This window comes from Globicephala melas, chromosome 11 (genome assembly GCF_963455315.2).
Source record: "Globicephala melas chromosome 11, mGloMel1.2, whole genome shotgun sequence".
Taxonomy (NCBI): domain Eukaryota; kingdom Metazoa; phylum Chordata; class Mammalia; order Artiodactyla; family Delphinidae; genus Globicephala; species Globicephala melas.
The window spans coordinates 7,863,460-7,881,550 of record NC_083324.2 but is presented as its reverse complement, the minus strand read 5'-3'; the positions used below and the strand labels follow the sequence as shown (position 1 = coordinate 7,881,550).

Below are 18,091 nucleotides of genomic sequence, written 5' to 3'. Positions count from 1 at the left end.
CCCCCTGGTCCAGACCACCACTGTCCCTCTACCTGGCCTCCTTGCTTTCATGCTTGCTTGCATTTCTCCCCACAGCAGCCAGAGGGATCTTTTAAAGTCATAAATTAGATCATGAAACTCCCTTGTTCAAATCCCTCTGAAGGCTTCCCATTGTGCTTAGAAAAAAACACAAAATGTCTCCTCACAGCTTATGAGGCCCTCCACGCTCTGGGCCCTGGAGACCTCGGTGGCCTTCTCTCTGTACTCTCTCCTTCCCTCAGTCTGCTCCAGCCTCACTAGACTTCCTGATGTTTCTCCGCCAACACTGCATTATGATACTTTTCAAACACAAAGTAAAGTTGAAAGAATTTTAGGGTGAATATTCATATACCTACCACCTAAATGCTACTATGAACATTTTACTATACTAACATAAGCATATATCTGTCCATCCCTCTATCTATCCATCCATCCATCCATCTAATTTTTTAATGAATTTTAAAGTAAGTTGCAGACATCAGTACACTTTACCCCTAAAAACTACAGCATAAATATTCACAGAGCCTTCTTAATGCTTTTAAAACATGCCAAGTACTCCTGCCACAGGGCCTTTGCACTTGTTATTGCCTTCCTTGGGATATTTTCTTCCCAGACATTTGCATCATTCACATTTCACAAATATTTACTGATCACTGTGTGCCATTTTCTCATTTCTTTCAGATCTGTACCCAAATGCCAATGCTTCAGCAAGACCTTTCCTGGCCACCCTTCACTAACTACAAAAGCACCAACTTCAGATCACTCTTGCTTTATTCTTCTTCATAGATCAGATCAAAACCTGAACTTTTGTGTGTGTGCACAAATTCGTAGTTTCCAAATTTGTTTACTGCTGATTTTTCCTACTAAAATGTGAGCTCCATTAGACAAGGATTTTATTTTATTTCCTGCTATTTTCCCACTTTTACAACAGTCCCTGGGATGAGTAGGCACTCAATACATACTTGTTACTTGTATGAACAAATTAAGCTTTTACCATGTGCCAAGGGTTCTACTTATGTTATCGCATGTAAGTGATATCCTCACAACAGTATCTGCACACTATCCTCATTTTACAGGTGAGGAAACTGAGGTTGAGGTGAAATGATCTGTCACGCAAGGGGCGAGTCATATAAGTAGAGAGTGATGAGCTGAGAGCTAAGCCCAGGTCCCAGGTGTCATTAATAGAGCCTTCTTGATGTTTTTAAAACACAATATGCTTATTCCTGCTACCGGGCCTTTACACAGACACAGTGCAAATATAAATATGCATATATACCATACTGTATGACTGGTATTCAATTTGACTCCTGCTTATGGAGAGGCTGGTTAGGCCAGGTAGGTGCCCCACGGGCCCTACAGGGAGTGAAGAAATACAGAGGCCATTCCTGAGCTAAAGAAGAGGTTGAAGGCTGTCCCCGTAGAGGCCCGGCTGGAGTCACACTTTAGAAAAGTCACTCCAGGAGCAGAGCAGTTGCAGAATTGGAAAAGGACTGGAGGGGAGAGGCTGGAGGCAGGAGCACTTCAGCGGTGGTTACAATAGCCCAGGGCCTGACATGGAGAAGAAAAGACAGACTGGAGCTTTGGTTTCATTTCAGAATCTGAAGGCTGGCGATTTTGCAAATCCCATACTCGTTATCCTTCTCTACTTATCACCCAAGAGGAAGCGCAAATGCCCCTCTCTAATGATGCCACAACAGAGGACTCTTTTAGGTCACGGGAGAGCAGACGGCTCTGTCCCTCTCAAACCACCTCACTGCCCCCTATCCACCCCACCCACCACCCCACCCCCCCGACACACTGTCTCTCCTCTTTTAAGAGAGAATCCTAATCTCATTAGGACCATTTATCAGAGGCCACGGTCACCGCGTTAAAGGGTAGGAACATGGCTGTGCCCTCTCTTCTCTCTCATCTTCCCTGCAACCAAAGTAATGAAATCACCTGGGGCCTGTCCACAGGGTCCTTCTTTTCTCCTCTGTTCACTCATGACCTTGGGTTCTTTCATTGCCTCTGGCTGCAGCACCAGCTAGTATTAAGGCTTTGATCTTATTTGAGAGGATAGGAGAGTGATGAACCTGGCAGGACACTGTGGGGAGATCTGCTGATCTACCCTTCAGTGAAACTTGTGAAAAATGCAAAAACAAGCAAACAAACAATGACTGAAAGCCTCTGGAAATGGTCCTACAGGCAAACAACAAATGAAGAAATATCTATTCAAGAAAATCTATGAAAATTCGGTAAGAAAAGTGAGTCTGTGCAATTTGAACAAAGACTACTCCCTCCCTCCACCAGCACCCACAAGCTCAGGGAGGCAGACTCCACTTCAGACTCCTGTCGCCCGAATATAGGGCTTCCTCTCCCACCAAGCTTCCAGCAGGAGGGCTTTCTTCCCAGGAGGAGCAGGACATCAGTGTTTCTCCTCCTGCCCCCAGCTACCTGTTGCTGAGGCTAAGTCCCAGGTGAGTACGGTAGAGAGGTGAGGGCTCCTCATTCCACCCAACCTTCACTTACACAATAGAAGTTCTGCCTTGGGCACAGCACCAGTGAGAATATTCGGGCCCTGATCACCCTTACCCCACCTCATGAGGTGATGGTTCCTTGTGAGAAGAGGCAAGCTGAGAGGGCCTCAGGACGCTGCCTTCCTCTCCACAAAGCACTCAGCTCCTAGAATGCGCAGGTCACTCAGAAGCTTGCCATCGTCCTCACTCCCAGCTCCAGACCTCTACCTCAGAGATTCTGCCTGGGGGAAGAAGTAGGCTGCAAAACAGCTGCTACTCTCTTCCCAAAGGAATTGACTTCACTTTGAAACAGAGCTTGGAGAAGTTTAGGCCTAAGGGTGCTCTCAAGAACGGTGGAGATTGTGGTGAAAGGCAACTGGGGGCAGGTTCACAGATCTAATGTAGATACAACTATTTTGGAAGAGATAACCAGAGAATTAGACAGCTGAGAGGAGCCCTCCTAGGGTCAAAACAAATACCAAACAATGACCTCAGAAACTATTCCTTCAAAGGAGACAGAGTTTGTTTGGATTGGTTTGTAGAAAAATTTATGACTGAGGACACTGTTAATATTTACAATAGCCAGGAAATGGAAGCAACCTAAGTGTCCATCGACAGATGAATGGATAAAGAAGATGGGGCACATATATACAATGGATATCACTCAGCCATAAAAAGAAATGAAATTGAGTTATTTGTAGTGAGGTGGATGGACCTAGAGTCTGTCATATAGAGTGACGTAAGTCAGAAAGAGAAAAAAAAATACCATATGCTAACACATATATATGGAATCTAAAAAAAAAAAAAAAAAGGTCATGAAGAACCTAGGGGCAAGACGGGAATAAAGACGCAGACCTACTAGAGAATGGACTTGAGGACACGGGGAGGGGGAAGGGTAAGCTGGGACAAAGTGAGACAGTGGCATGGACATATATACACTACCAAATGTAAAACAGCTAGGGGGAAGCAGCCGCATAGCACAGGGAGATCAGCTCAGTGCTTTGTGACTACCTACAGGGGTGGGATAGGGAGGGTGGGAGGGAGATGCAAGAGGGAGGAGATATGGGGATATATGTATACATATAGCTGACTCACTTTGTTATACAGCAGAAACTAACACAATACTGTAAAGCAATTATACTCCAATAAAGATGTTAAAAAAAAAAAGAGCAAAACATGCAGCAATTAGTGGAGTTTAACAGCTGGATGTAGTCAGGGAAAGAGAACCCTACCAAAACCACTGTCATCCCAGGTGATTGTGGGCATACGCAAAGCTGTTCCTCTCTGGGAAGTAACATCAGGCTTAACACTGTATGTATGGGGGAAGGGAGGAAGGGGAACACAGATGTCACTGAAACAGTCCAGTCAGTCGTTAAACAAACACAGAAGCAAATAAAAAATAAGCCTCACAGGGTAGGGACCAGTACCCAGAGTTGTTATAATATTTTATCTAAAATGTCCAGTTTCCAACCAAAAATAATTAGAAGACATGCAAAAAAACCCAAAAAGTATGAAAAAAAAAAGTATGATGCAAACACTGGAGGGAAATAAAAAGCAGACAACAGAAAATGCCTGTGAGAATGACCAGATGTCAAATTTAACAAATATCAAAGTAGCTGTTACAAATATGTTCACAGCTAAAGGAAACCGTGATTAAAGAAGTAAAGTATGAGGACAATGTCGAATCAAATAGAGAATATCAATAAAGAGATAAAAATTATAAATTAAAAAATTCTGGAATTAGGGCTTCCCTGGTGGTGCAGTGGTTGAGAGTCCACCTTCCAATGCGGAGGACACAGGTTCGCTCCCCGGTCCGGGAAGATCCCACATGCCGTGGAGCAGCTAGGCCCGTGAGCCATGGCCGCTGAGCCTGCGCGTCCAGAGCCTGTGCTCCGCAACGGGAGAGGTCACAACAGTGAGAGGCCCGTGCACCGCAAAAAAAAAAAAAAAAAAAAAATTCTGGAATTAAAAAATACAGCAACTGAAATTAAACATTTACTAGAGGTGCTCAATAGTAGATTTGAAATGGCTACAGAATTAGCAAACTTGAAGACAGATTGATAGAAATAATGATGAAAGCTAAAGAACCAAGAGACAAAAGAAGGAAGAAAAATGAACAAAGCCATAGAGAAATGTGGGATACCATTAAGTGTGTCAACATACGTGTAACAGGAGTAGTAGAAAAGAGAAAAATGAACAGAAAAAATATTTGAAGAAATAATGGCTGAAAAATTCCCAAATTTACTGATAAAACAATAACCTACACATCTAGGAAGCTGAACAAATGCCAAGTAGGACAAATGCAAGAAGATCTACATATAGACACATCACAGTAATAACACTGAAAGTCAGAGGCATGGAGACAATTTTGAAAGCATTAAGAGAAAAATAATTTATCACTTTCAGGGAACCCAAATAAGATTAACAGCTGACTTTTCAGTAGAAACAATGGAGGTCAGAAGACAGTGGGATGCCACATTAAGAGTGCTCCAAAAAATAACTGTCAACCAAGAATCTTAAATCTAGAAAAGCTATCTTTCAAAAGTGAGGCAAAATAAGGATATCTTCAGATTTAAAAAAAAAACCCAAAATGTGTTATCTAGCAAATCTACCTTATAAGAAACACTAAAGGAAGTTTTTTCAGGTTGAAAACAAGTAACCCTTATAGTAATTTGAATCCACAGAAAAAACAGAGAGCACTAATAAAGATAATTATGTAACCATAAAAGAGTATAAATGCATATTTTTTCTCTTTTCTTCTCTTAATTTATTTTAAAAGCAAGTCTAAAAAATATGTGTATAATATATGTATATAATGTATTGCTGGGCCTATAACACACAGAAATGTAATATATGTATAATATGTTTGCAATTAGAAAACAAAGGAGGTGAGAGCAAAGCTGTACTGGGCTAAGGAAATGGCTACAGATGGTAAAAAAAAAAATTATAACAATGTGCTGCTGCATTTATAAAATTAACAGATGTAATATGTATACCAATAATACCACAAAAATACAGAAAGGGGAATAGAACTATATATGAGTAATATTTTCACATATTACTGGAATTAAGCTAGTATAAATCTGAAGTTCATTCTCAGAGTTAGGACATATATGGCAGGCCCTAGAGCAACCACTTAAAAATAACTCAAAAATATAGTTAAACACAGTTTAAAAATTATTTAAAAATTAAAATACTACATTAGAAAATACTTAATGCAAAAGAAAGTGGTAAAGAAGAAATAAAGGAATAAAAAACCATGACACATAGAAAACAAAAAAGGAAAATGTCAGGTAAAAATCCAACTATGTCAATAATAACATTAAATGTGAATGGATTAAACAATCCAATTAAAATGCAGAGACTGTCAGACTAGATAAAATAACAGGATCCAACTATATGATGTCTATAGGAGACATCTTTAGATTCAAAGACACAATTAGAGCGAAAGTAAAATGATGGGGAAACTATATTATGCAAACTACAGCCACAGGAAATCTAGAGTGGCTATCCTAATATCAGACTACACAGGCTATAACACAGAAAAATTACTAGAAATAAAGAGGTACATTTTATAATGACAAAAGGTTCAATCCATTAGGGAGATATAACAATGATAAATATAATGCATCTAATAATAGAGCAGCAAAATACATGAAGCAAATAATGTCAGAAATGAAGGGAAAAACAGATAATTCAAAAAAATAATCATTGGAGACCTCAACATCCTACTTCCAATAAGGAACAGAACAACTAGACACAAGATCAACAAAGAAACAGAAAATTTAACATTATAAACCAAGTACACCTAACATACATCTATAGGATGCACCACCCAACAACAAGAGGATACACATTCTTCTCAAGTGCACATGGAACATTCTCTAGGATATGCCATATTCCGGGCCATAAAGCAAACTTCAGGTAATTTAAAAGACTATAAATAATACAAAGTATTTTCTCCAATCACAATAGAATGAAACTACTGATTTCTCAATAGTAGGAAACTCAAAATTATGAAGAATTGAACAACGTCCTCCTAAATAACCAATGGTCAAAGAAAAGATCAAAAGGGACATCAGAAAATACTTTGAGATGAATGAAAATGAAGACACAACATACCAAAATGTATGAGATGCAGCTAAAGCAGTGCTTAGAAATTTATAGCTGTAAACACCTGTATTAAGAAAAAGTAGAGCTCAAGTCAATAGCTTAAACTTCCACTGTAAGTCACTGGAAAAAGGAAGAGCAAAATATACTTAAAGCAAGGAAGGAAATAATAAAGACCAGAGTAGAAATTAATGAAATAGAGAATAGATAAATTATAGAGAAGGTCAATTAAACCAAAGCCTGGTTCTTTAAAAAGATCAAACAGATTGACAAACCTTTAGCTACAATGACCAAGAAAAAAAGAGAAGACTCAAATCACTAGAATCAGAAATGAAAAAGGGACATTATGGCCAACCTTACAGAAAGAAAAAAGGATTATAAAGCAATATTGTGAACATCTGTATGTGAGTAAACTGAATAAGTTAGATGAAATGAACAAATTCCTATAAAGACACAAACTACTGAAACTAACTTAAGAAAAAATAGGAAATCTGTAGAGACCTATAACAAATAAAGAGATTGAAACAGTTTAAAAAAAGAAAAGACCAAACTACCCACCCGCAAAGAAATGTCTAGGCCCAGACAGTTTTGCTGCTAAATTAGACCAAACATTTAAAGAATTAATAACTATTCTTCACAAACTCTTTCAAAAACTAGAAGAGGAGGAAACGCTTCCCAACTCATTTTATGAGGTCAGTATTAATCTTATACCCAAATCAGACAAAGATGTCGCAAGAAAACTGTAGACCAATATCTCATGAATATGTGTGCAAAAATCTTTAACAAAATACTAGAAAACTGAATCCAGTAACATATAAAAAGAATTTTGTGCCACACCCAAGTGGAATTTATCCAAGGAATGCAAAATTGGTTTAACATCGCCCCCATCAATTAATGTAATATATCAATCAATAGAATAAAAAACCAAAAAAATCACATCATCATCTCAGTAGATGAAGAAAAAGCATTTGGCAAAAGCCAACATGATAAAAACACTCAGCAAACCAGGAAGAGAAGGGATCTTCTTCAACCTGATAAATGGCATCTATGACAAACCTACAACTAACATCACACTTAACAGTGAAATACTGGATGCTTTCCCCCTCAGGTCAGGTGCAAGGCAAGGATGTCCATTCTCATCACCTGTAATCAACATTGTACTGGTGGTTCTAGCCAGGGCAATTGGGCAAAGAAAAGAAATAAAAAGCACCCAGATTGGAAAAGAAGAAGTAAAACTATGTCTATTCACAGATGCTATGATCTTGTATATAGAAAATCATAAGGAACTCACTAAAAACTATTTGAATGAATGAACAAGTTCAGCAAGGTTGCAGGTTACAAGAACAATTATTAAGATCAATTGTATTTCTATACACTTGTAATGAACAATTCAACATGAAATTAAGTACACAATTCCATCTTTTGATTAGCATCAAAAAGAATAAAATACTGAGGAATAAATTTAACAAAAGAAGTGTAAAACTCATATTCTGAAAACTACAAATTATTGTTGAAAGAAATTAAATAAGATATAAAAAATTCGAAAACATCCTATGTTCATGGATCAGAGACATAGCACTTAAGATGACACTACTCCCAAATTGATGTACAAATCCAACGCAATCACCATCAGAACCCCAGCTGTTTGGTCTAAATGTTTGGTCTAACCCCAGTATAGCCAAAACAATCTTGAAAAAGAAGAACAATCTTGATAAAGAAGAACAAACACACTACAAAGCAACAGTAATCAAGACAATATTGTACTGGAACAAGGATATACATACGGATCAGTGGAATAAAACTGAGAGTACAGAAATAAACCTATACATCTATGGCCAGATGATTTTTTACAAGGGGGCCAAGATCATTCAGTGGGGTAAAGAATAATAATTTCAATTTATGATGCTTTTTTTAATGAAAACATATGGCTGCATAAAAGTTGTATACAAATGTTTACAGCAGCAATATTCATAAAAGCCAAAAAGTGGAAACAACCCAAATGTCTATCAACTGACAAATGGATAAACCAAACACGGTCTGTCCACACAATGGGATAGTATTCAGCCATAGAAAGGAATGAATTCCAGATTCATGCTACAACAGGAATGAACCTTGAAAACATCATGCTAAGTGAAAGAAGCCATGTACAAAGGCCACATATGGCATGATTTCATTATATGAAATGTCTGGAATAGATAAACACATAGAGACAGAAAGTAGATTAGTGGTTGCTTAGGGTTGGGGAGAAATGTGGGAGGGAAAGGAGAGTAAGGGATGAGAGCTAAGGCCATGGGGGTCCTTTCCATCGTGATGAAAATGTTCAAAAATAACATTTTTTTGAAAAAAATGTTCAAAAATTGACTGTGGTGATGATTGCACGTATCTGTGAATATATTAAACACCACTGAATTGTACACTTTAAATGGGTGAACTGTAGGTATGTGAATTATATCTCATTAAAATGGTTAAAATAAAAGAGGCAGTGAGATTCCTACCCAGGTTTCAGGCCTAAGCACGTGGTGCTGGCCAGTTTACCATCCCTACACTAGCGGTGAGGAAATAATGACGTGACCACTGTTCTCGTTTTTCTATTGTCTTTATTTCTTACAGGGCAGAGTGGCAATCATTCAGGCAGAATTGGGCTTTCACGTGTAAACTGACTGAAATACCATTTTAATACCCTCAAAACCTTGCCTAATACATACTATATGGATGAATCTCCAAACGTTATGCCGAGTGGAAGAAGACAGAGCAGAAAGACTCTCTTCACAATTCTATTTATATGAAGTTCTAGAACAGGCAACACTAATCTCTGGTGGAAAAAAATCACATCAGCGGTTGCTTCTTGGGCTTTTGGGGCAGGGACTGAGTGGGAAAGGGCATGAAGGAACATTCTGGGGTATTGGAAATGTTCTGTATCTTGAGAGGGGTTTGAGTTATACAAATTTTTTGCATTTATAAAAACTCACGGATGAAACACTTAAAATTTATGCATTTCAGTGTTGCAATTTTACTTTAAAAAAAGAACCATGAACAATACTGGCCCTTTTTAATGATTTGCTTGCTGAAGTGTCTTGGGGAGACATCCAGTGATGACTGAAACTTACTTTGAAATGTGTTAAAAATAAGATGGAGGGACTTCCCTGGTGGTGCAGTGGTTAGGAATCCGCCTGCCAATACAGGGGACACGGGTTCGAGCCCTAGTTCAGGAGGATCCCACATGCTGCAGAGCAACTAAGCCCGTGTGCCACAACTACTGAGCCTGCGCTCTAGACCCCATGCGCCACAACAAGAGAAGCCACTGCGATGAGAAGCCCGCACACTGCAACGAACAGTAGCCCCCGCTCGCCGCAACTAGAGAAAGCCTGTGCGTAGCAACGAAGACCCAATGCAGGCAAAAATAGATAGATAGATAAATAAATAAATAAATAAATAAATAAAAAACAAAATAAGATGGATTGACGGATGGGTAGACAGATACATGAAAAAGCAAATAAAGCAAAATGTTATCAATTGTAGAAACTAAGTGGTAGTTATATGGGTGTTCACTGTACAATTATCTTCAACTTTTCGGTGTGTTTGAAATTTTTTTATTAAAGAAGATACTGGGAACCAATATTTTAGAAACAAGTAAAAATCTTACCCTGATTTCTAGTCAATGCCTAGAACAATCTGATGAAAACTGTGGACCTCTTCTCAGAGGCACACGTTCCTACAGAAATAAATTTTGCCTGTAATGGGCCTCCTAAAGCCCATTTATGGATACCTGATGTGTGCAAAGAGTTAATGGTTTAATGGCTTTCTAGATGTAGATGATGTGCAAGGAGTCAAGGGCAATTTGGCGAATTTGGGGAAAATATCAATGAAAGGATGATGGTGCACATTTTAACTATATGAGCACGTTTCTGTTACCAGTTTCTGTGGTTTCTTTGTCTGGCAGTCTGCTTCCTCATTTAGCATTGTATTAATAAAGTTGCTACTGACTGGCTGCCTTAATGTTTTCATTGTTTATTTCCGACAATCAAGGGTTCTTAGCCTAACCATCGTTTCTTCCTAAGTCTTGGAGACAGGAAGAGCAAGCACAAATGGATTTTCCACACTCACACCCATGATGTGTTATAGACTCAAGACAGGGCAGCGGGCGTCAGTTAGGTGCAGAATCTGCTGAGACAGCAAAGGCAGGAGACTCTCAAACAACTGACTTGGTCCTCCAATTCTGTCACTCGTTGGGTGAGCCATCGAATACAAGGATGTGTAGTTGTGGTGTTATGGCCTATTTGACCTTTGAAGGGCTGGGCTCCATTCATACAGGGTACTATCAAGAGAGACGAAGATACCAATGGATCCCCTACATGAAATGTCTTAGAGGGAAGTAGGTAAGAAATCAGGCAGTTAGGCTGCCAATAAATAGTTACATCAATAAAATTCTTTGGACTCGGTTTCTTTATCAGGACCAGGAAAGATTTACACTGGATACACAGTCAATTGATGTTTCCTAGCCATCTAGTGGTCCCAAGCACTGTGCTAAGCTCTTTCATGTATGTCACCTCATTTTAACCTAGACCACAATTCTCTTGCTGCTGCCATTCCCATTTTACAGATAAGGAGACCAAGGCCAGAGGTTATGTGGCTTATCAAAGATCACATGGCCATAAAGGTCTCGAGTCCAGTGCCCCCTTGACCATTCCTGCAGCTCAACATTTCTATGACTGTTTCAGCTGGAGTTGGCATGAATGTAAACATTTGACAACGCAATTAGTTTTTCTCCAGAGAACGTCCATGGTTCAGCACCCACACCAACACACAGGATACAGAGAGAGTCTTCCCTGAACTCGCTCTCCCAGGGAGAACCACTGTCCTTCCAGGACGATTCTTCCTACCTTTGTCATTCTCAGAAACCAGCAGCATGACAAATAACAATAGGGGCAGTATCTCCTGGAGAAGCAGACACAAGGCTCTGATCTATCCCCTTCCAGGGACCTGTGTGCCTCTGCTCTGAGGGGTCAAGGCAGCATTTTCTGGGGGTTTTCTTGGTGGGGGTGAAGCCTGCCAGGTGTGTCCTGTGGCAGCAAGCCCCGTGCTCTCTGGCCTTCCCCCTCCTCAGTCCTGATGCCCACAGCACCTTCCACCCCCAGTGAGGAGCTGTGGGGAAACACAGCAGGTGCAGGGTGACTGACAGCGACCTCAGCCCCCCAAAAGTGGGTGCCCCAGGAAGGCTGCAAGGCTCCTCAGAGGGCACCTGACCCACTTCCTCACAGATGTGTCTGCCTCCACCAGCAGCCCCCACAGGTCTCAATGCTGAAAACTCAGTCTAACTTGTTGGACAAGAGGTGTTTTCCACCAGTGGAAGAAGAGAGGCTGAGAGCAAGATCTAGAACAAGAGCTGCGTGCACACGCATGCGTGCGCGCACACACACACACACACAGGAATAAACAAGCAACAGATGGAGAGAACGAGAAGGGGGGCTGTTAAAAGTGATAGAGGAAGAGGGTGGATCGGAGGTGGTAGGAAAAGAGAGGAAAGGAAGAACAGAGAAAAGCAAACCAGAAGGTGGCAGCCTTCATATCTCAAAACATAGGCTCTGCAGGACACTTTCCTCAGCTCAGGATGACTTCAGCCTCTGAGGATTCTGGCAGAGCTGAACACTGTGCCTAGATGTGCTTTCCTGCCCTGGGACCCAGGTCCGACCCATCAGCTCCCTCTCGGGCCACAGTGACTGGTTCTCGCCTCGGTGCGTGACTCAAGGCAATGCAGTGAGACTTCATCCCAGCAGCTTTCTTGGAACCATTCTGAAAAGGAAGCTCTCTTCCACTGCGACTTTGGGTAAAAGGATGAGGAAAGCCTGGAGTTGCCAGAGACCACCACACAGGGAGATCCTACCTGAGGATGAAGCCAACACAGAGGGAAGCAGAACGGCAAGGTGGAGACACATTCCTGACAAGCTCTACTAAGCTCCTGGATCCAGCTATGCCTGAAGCCATGCCTACCCTGGGACTTTCAAGTATATGATCTGAATCCCTTTTAGGCTTAAGTCAGTTTGAGTTGGAGGTTCTGTGGCTGGAAACTGAAATAGTCCCACTAGAATATGAAAACCCACCTATTAGTCTTGCCTCTTATGCCAACTCCCAGAAACGTCACCTGAGGAGATATCCAGTTCTCCTGACAAAAATGGTGGCCAACAGGGCCTGGGACTGTCCCACAAGACAAACACAAAGGCCAATAACTGCTGAATAATGATTTTTTAAAAGTGAGACTATCACAGGGAGAAAGGAGGGCTGTGCTCAGTCAACATAGGGAGGTGTTGTGACTCTCAGGCCCTTGGCACCTGGGCTTGCATGGGCCCCTTCCTCCACTAAAAGGAACGTCAAAAATTATATCTTACAACTGCATTGTACAGAGATGAATATAATCCAGGCTCATATTCTCTTTTTTCTTATTATTAAAAAAAAAATTAAAACGTTTTCATGGGCCCTGAAAGCATCGTGGGCCCTGGGCACTGTGCCTGATCTGCCTAATGGAAATGCTGGCCCCAGGCCCATATTATCCAGACTGCTTGCCTGTAGTGTCCAGGCTCCCTAGAGACAAACCTGATTTTATTTCCTTGTCTAGAGGGGTGGAAGGTCTGAGGAGTCCCTCAGAGCCCAGGCTGGCCTTTCTCTCTATATATGCTAACACTTCCCTAGGTCACCACAGTTTGGCCTCGCCTTCGGGGTACCCACTGCACTGGGTCACCCCTGTAGCCTGGCATTGTCACTCTGCATGGTGGGGAGCTGCTCTCGACCTGTCAGGTGACAAGACCAGGAACGCCTTGATGACCCATGTCTGGTCCATTGATGTGCCCCAGGTCCCAGCTCAGGCCGGGCGCAGAACAGACCCCCAACAGAGGAGGGAAAGAGGACAAAGCCTGCTTCCTACTTAGGAAACTCTTGTCCCTTAGGATTTGCACTCAGGCCAGGCAGGACACAGAAGGGAAGGAGGCAAGCTGTGTGGGGATGCAGTGGACTGGAGGTCTTTCTGGGTCGCTGTCTGCATCAGAGGATGACGTGCTGACTTCCAAAGCTGGATGGGTGGTTACGTGGGTCAGCCCAGCAGGTGGGCAGGCATGAGTCAGCGGGAGAGGCCCCAGGTGAGTTCTTCGCCCCGATTCCCCCTCACTCACCTTCATCACTGGTGTGAGGCTCGGTGCCATTGTCGTGGTCAACTTCGTCGATGGTCCCTGGCTCGCTGTGCGGGCTGTCGCTGCAAGGAAACATAGGGAGGGGACTCCTGGGGGGCTTTGTACCTCACGCTGCCCTCAGCCTCCCGCAGGCGCCGGCCTAGCCCACCTCTGCGCCTTGACCCAGATCAGGCCAGGCCCACTTCATCCCAGTTTTTGATCTGACCACCCGCAGACCTTCCTAACAGAAAACCACTCCCGGCCCCCTCACCCATTGGGAAGATTCCCTGAATACCATCCCCCAACTGACCCCAGCCCTGAAATTTGCTGGGCTGTCTTCTTGGTAAAGGCCGTCAGTGCCTAAGTATTCTGTAAGATCTACAAGGCAGTAAAACACCGACGTTTTTCCTCAGAAGGACCTCAGGCCAGAGCAGAAGGAACTTTGGAAGTACTGAGAGTCATCCATCTGGCCTGGCTCCCTGCCTGTCTTGCAGCAGAGGTGACAAGCTCAGCGAGGTGGGTGAAGCTCCTAAGGAGTGGGTTCCTCGGAGCTGCCTCATGGTGCTGCGTGCAAAATCCACATCAGCCCAGGTGGCGAGCAGGCTGGCAACCATGATGGGCTTAGGGGTAGAGTGAGTCCAGGACCATCAAATTCTGTCACTAATGCGCTGGGATAATTTCATCAGCTGCTGCCCCCTCACTGGATTGTAAGCTTCTTAAGGCCAGGGTTCATTCACATAGTGAGCCAATCAGTTTTTTTTTTAATCAAACCATTGATTGAGTCTTAATCTATGCCAGGCATGGTGCTAGGTAAGAGGGATGCGTTGACGGGTAACGTGGACACAAACCTTGCCCTCATGGGCTGAGAAACAGAAGTGCTACAAGTTGAAATATGTTATATAGGCACAAATGAGCAGAGACAAGAACAGGAGAGGGGACCTACACAGGGTGTCAAGGAAGTCTTCTTGAAGGTGACATTTACAATACCATTTAAAGGAAAATGGACTTTATTATGAAAAATTCTCCTGGATAAGTTCCAGACTCTGCACAATGGCTTAAGACCTTTCATAACCTGGCTCCTGCCGGCCTGTGGGGCCTCCTCTCTCACCATTCTCTCGTCACATGCAACACTGCAGGCATACAGAACACTTTTCATTTTATTGCATGCTCCAGGCCTAGCACATTCTTTGCCCGCTCTCACCTGGCTGACCCAGTTCATCCTTCAGGTCTCAGTCAAGTCTCCGTGTTTCCTCCAGGAAGCCTTTCTTGACCTCCCTACATTGGCTCCAGGGCCCCTACTCCTAGAACTGCCTGTTTCCTCCTCCCTGTCTCAGGGGTTACTCCTGGTCAGGTTACATCCCTACTCCTCAGCCCAGGGCCTGGCCCAGGACAGATGCTCAGTAACCATTTGGTGAATGAATGTTGTCCACTGTGATGAGACCCTCAACCAAATCCTCCTTTTTGGCTTTGAACACTCCTCCAAAATTACCATGTAATTAGTTTTCCTTTCTCATGGGGCACAAATGGGATTAAGAAAAGTGTGGTTACTGTATGTAGTGCTTTGGTAAGTATGCTAAGATCTGTACGTGCCTTCCCAGAGCACTAATTATATATACTGCAGCAAGAAAAGAAAACTGGTAATGGCTGCAAAAGCGATAAAGTTGAAAAGCTTCCTTTGTCTAAAAAGTGTGCTTGCTGGTTGTAGGATTTCTGTTACAGATCAGGGACAGACTGGCTCCAGGTGCCTCAGATGAGATTAGAGAGCTGTGGCCCGGTGTTTCTATGCAGAGAAGTGTTGCAGAGAAACAAGGAGGCTGGAACGTTTCCCTTCTTTGAAGCCGCTGCCCAAATATGCCCACAGAACTAAAGCGAGGCAAGAGTCCAGGAACGCTCTGACAATCAAAAGAGTAACTCCCCTGTAGGCATCTGGCTGAAAGCAGTGTGGGTAATACCTAAACATACAGCTGTGTGTTGTCCTGGATTGGGAAGAAAGAAAGAGTAGGAACCCTTTGGTTTTTGTCAGTTGGTGTTCTGAATTTTCTGTCTTCACAGAAATGTTCTATTTTCACCGTATTTTCAGGTCTTAGCCTGGGGAAGGTAGTCAGCCCTGAGTTTGATAAGATTCTAAAATATTTCTCCCAAGACCCAGTGTAGCACCAGGTACACAGGTGCCCAACTAGCACCTGTTGGCCTGGTGTGGAGCTCTCAAAGAAAGTGAACAAACTTTGCCAGGAAAAGAGAACTCTAGATGGTAGGGGACAAGGGTGGGAAGTGTCATTCTCAGTTTAAGAGGCTGAGGTGGGGATTATCCACCCCCTGCTGCCTGAGATGGGCTTGCAGCTCACCTGGCCAATGACAGCATTACATACATCTCCTAATCGATGTGATTAGTTCACCAGACCCAAGCCTCAGGAGGAGACGTAATTCTTGGACTTGTGTTAAAACATTTGGGAAGGAGAAGCTCTTTTTCCACTGGGGATGGTGAGAGAACAGGCTCTAAACTGGCGTTACCAGATGCCTCTTTGAAACTACCAAGGGAGAGGCTGCCTGAAAATGAAGCCAATGTAGAAGAAAGCAGCCAGGGGCTGGGAATTGCAGGACTGAGTCCTGATGATAATAGTTGAACTCCTGGATCCAGCTATACCTAAAGCCATGATCCCAGACTTTATTTAGTTAAAACTAAATTCCCAATTGGCTTAAGCCAGTTTGAGTTGTATTTCTGTCCCTTATAAATCAAGACAGTCTTGACTGATGTACCTATCCCTCGTATAAGGCTGGTGCGAAGCTCAAATGAGAAAATATATATGGGAGTACAGACTAAAAAGCAGTAACAAAATCAAAGGGTTTCTTACTGTTCTGGTTCAACAGTAACAACAACAACGATGATAATAATAATATTAAGAAGAATGGAATCTTACCAATATTCTTCCCCTCCAGCCATGCATTTTTCATACACAGGTCCCTCTAGCTCCCGGGGGCTGGGGAAGATGGCTTCATGGTGGATGATGATGGTTTTGATGACTTCGTTGACGTGTGCCTGGCAGGACACAGGGTCTTGCCCATCGGGGATGTGCATGAGGGTGGGTCCGAAGCAGATGGCCAAGTTGTAGGGATCCATCATGTTCTCGTCACTATATTGCGAGAGGCTACAAGAAAGGAGTACCCACAAGTCACCAGGGAAAGGTGAATCCTCCTCCGTGGTTTCTTTCTCTTGGGGGCTCTACTCACGTTCAGGAGGGTCCCATGTTCTAGGAACAGTTGTACCTACAAACCTCAGGACACCCCCTCCCAAAGGAGGCCAGGGCTGAGTCAAAGAGGGGGTCCCCCCCTTGGCTGGGCAACTCACTGGTTGAGGAAAGCGAAGAGGTATCTCATGACCACGATGACCACGCGGGGAAGGGTGATGAGGATTTGTTGGATCTGGTGCACCCTCTCAGCTGGGTTCTCCAGTTCTGTAACACAAAGGGACTTTTCAGGGTGCCTTTCACCATCAGAGAGCCAAGTAGCTGACATCTGTGAGTCCCACCTGTGAGATCAGCCCACGTGGTTCAGGGGGAGGCAGCTTTTTGTTTTGTTTTAATTAATTTATTTATTTTTGGCTGTGTTGGGTCTTCGTTGCTGCACATGGGCTTTCCCTAGTTGCGGCAAGCGGGGGCTACTCTTGGTTGTGGTGTGCGGGCTTCTCGTTGTGGTGGCTTCTCTTGTTGCAGAGCACGGGCTCTAGGCACGTGGGCTTCAGTAGTTGTGGCGCATGGGCTCAGTAGTTGTGGTGCACAGGCTTAGTTGCTCTGCGGCACGCGGGATCTTCCCAGACTAGGGATCAAACCGTGTCCCCTGCATTGGCAGGCAGATTCTTAACCACTGCACCACCAGGGAAGCCCAGGCGGAGGCAGTTTTACTCTCAGTTCCAGGGATGGAAATGTGACCCTGGCCTGGCCAATCAGAGCATCAAATTCCCCTAGCCACAGGGTTGGGCCCAGGAAGGGGTCCATGGCCTAATCAGAACAAATCAGGGTTGATCCTTGGGACTCAGCTGGAGAAACCTAGAGAGAAGTTCCCTCTTGCAACTGGGTAGAGGAGCAGCTGGGGGCTCCCAGGAAAGAAGATGGTGTCCGGGAGTGCAGTCACCACAGAGCTGGAGGGCACAGATTCCCGAAGATGTCGTGTGAGGTCTGAGTCCAGCTGGGCCTTAACTTTTCAGATATAGGAGCCACTACATTCCCTTCTACGGGTTAAGTCAGTGTAAGCTGAGTTTCTGTCACCTGTAGCCTATGAGTCCTGATGAACACAGGCAGGGACCAGGTTTTATTA

The 18,091-nt window shown here is 43.3% G+C and overlaps 1 protein-coding gene across 8 annotated transcripts in view; it reads right to left on the bottom strand.

Moving 5' to 3' along the window:
• SRGAP3 (SLIT-ROBO Rho GTPase activating protein 3) overlaps nucleotides 1–18,091 on the bottom strand; it is a 333,106-nt gene that overhangs the window by 15,142 nt on the left and 299,873 nt on the right. For all 8 annotated transcript variants that reach the window (XM_070046600.1, XM_070046601.1, XM_060307410.1 and 5 more), the window contains 3 exons: nucleotides 17,127–17,232; nucleotides 16,699–16,926; nucleotides 13,784–13,863 (listed from right to left, as the gene is read on the bottom strand). In XM_070046600.1, the coding sequence (XP_069902701.1) occupies nucleotides 13,784–13,863; nucleotides 16,699–16,926; nucleotides 17,127–17,232 (414 nt within the window). The remainder of the gene's footprint in view (nucleotides 1–13,783; nucleotides 13,864–16,698; nucleotides 16,927–17,126; nucleotides 17,233–18,091) is intronic.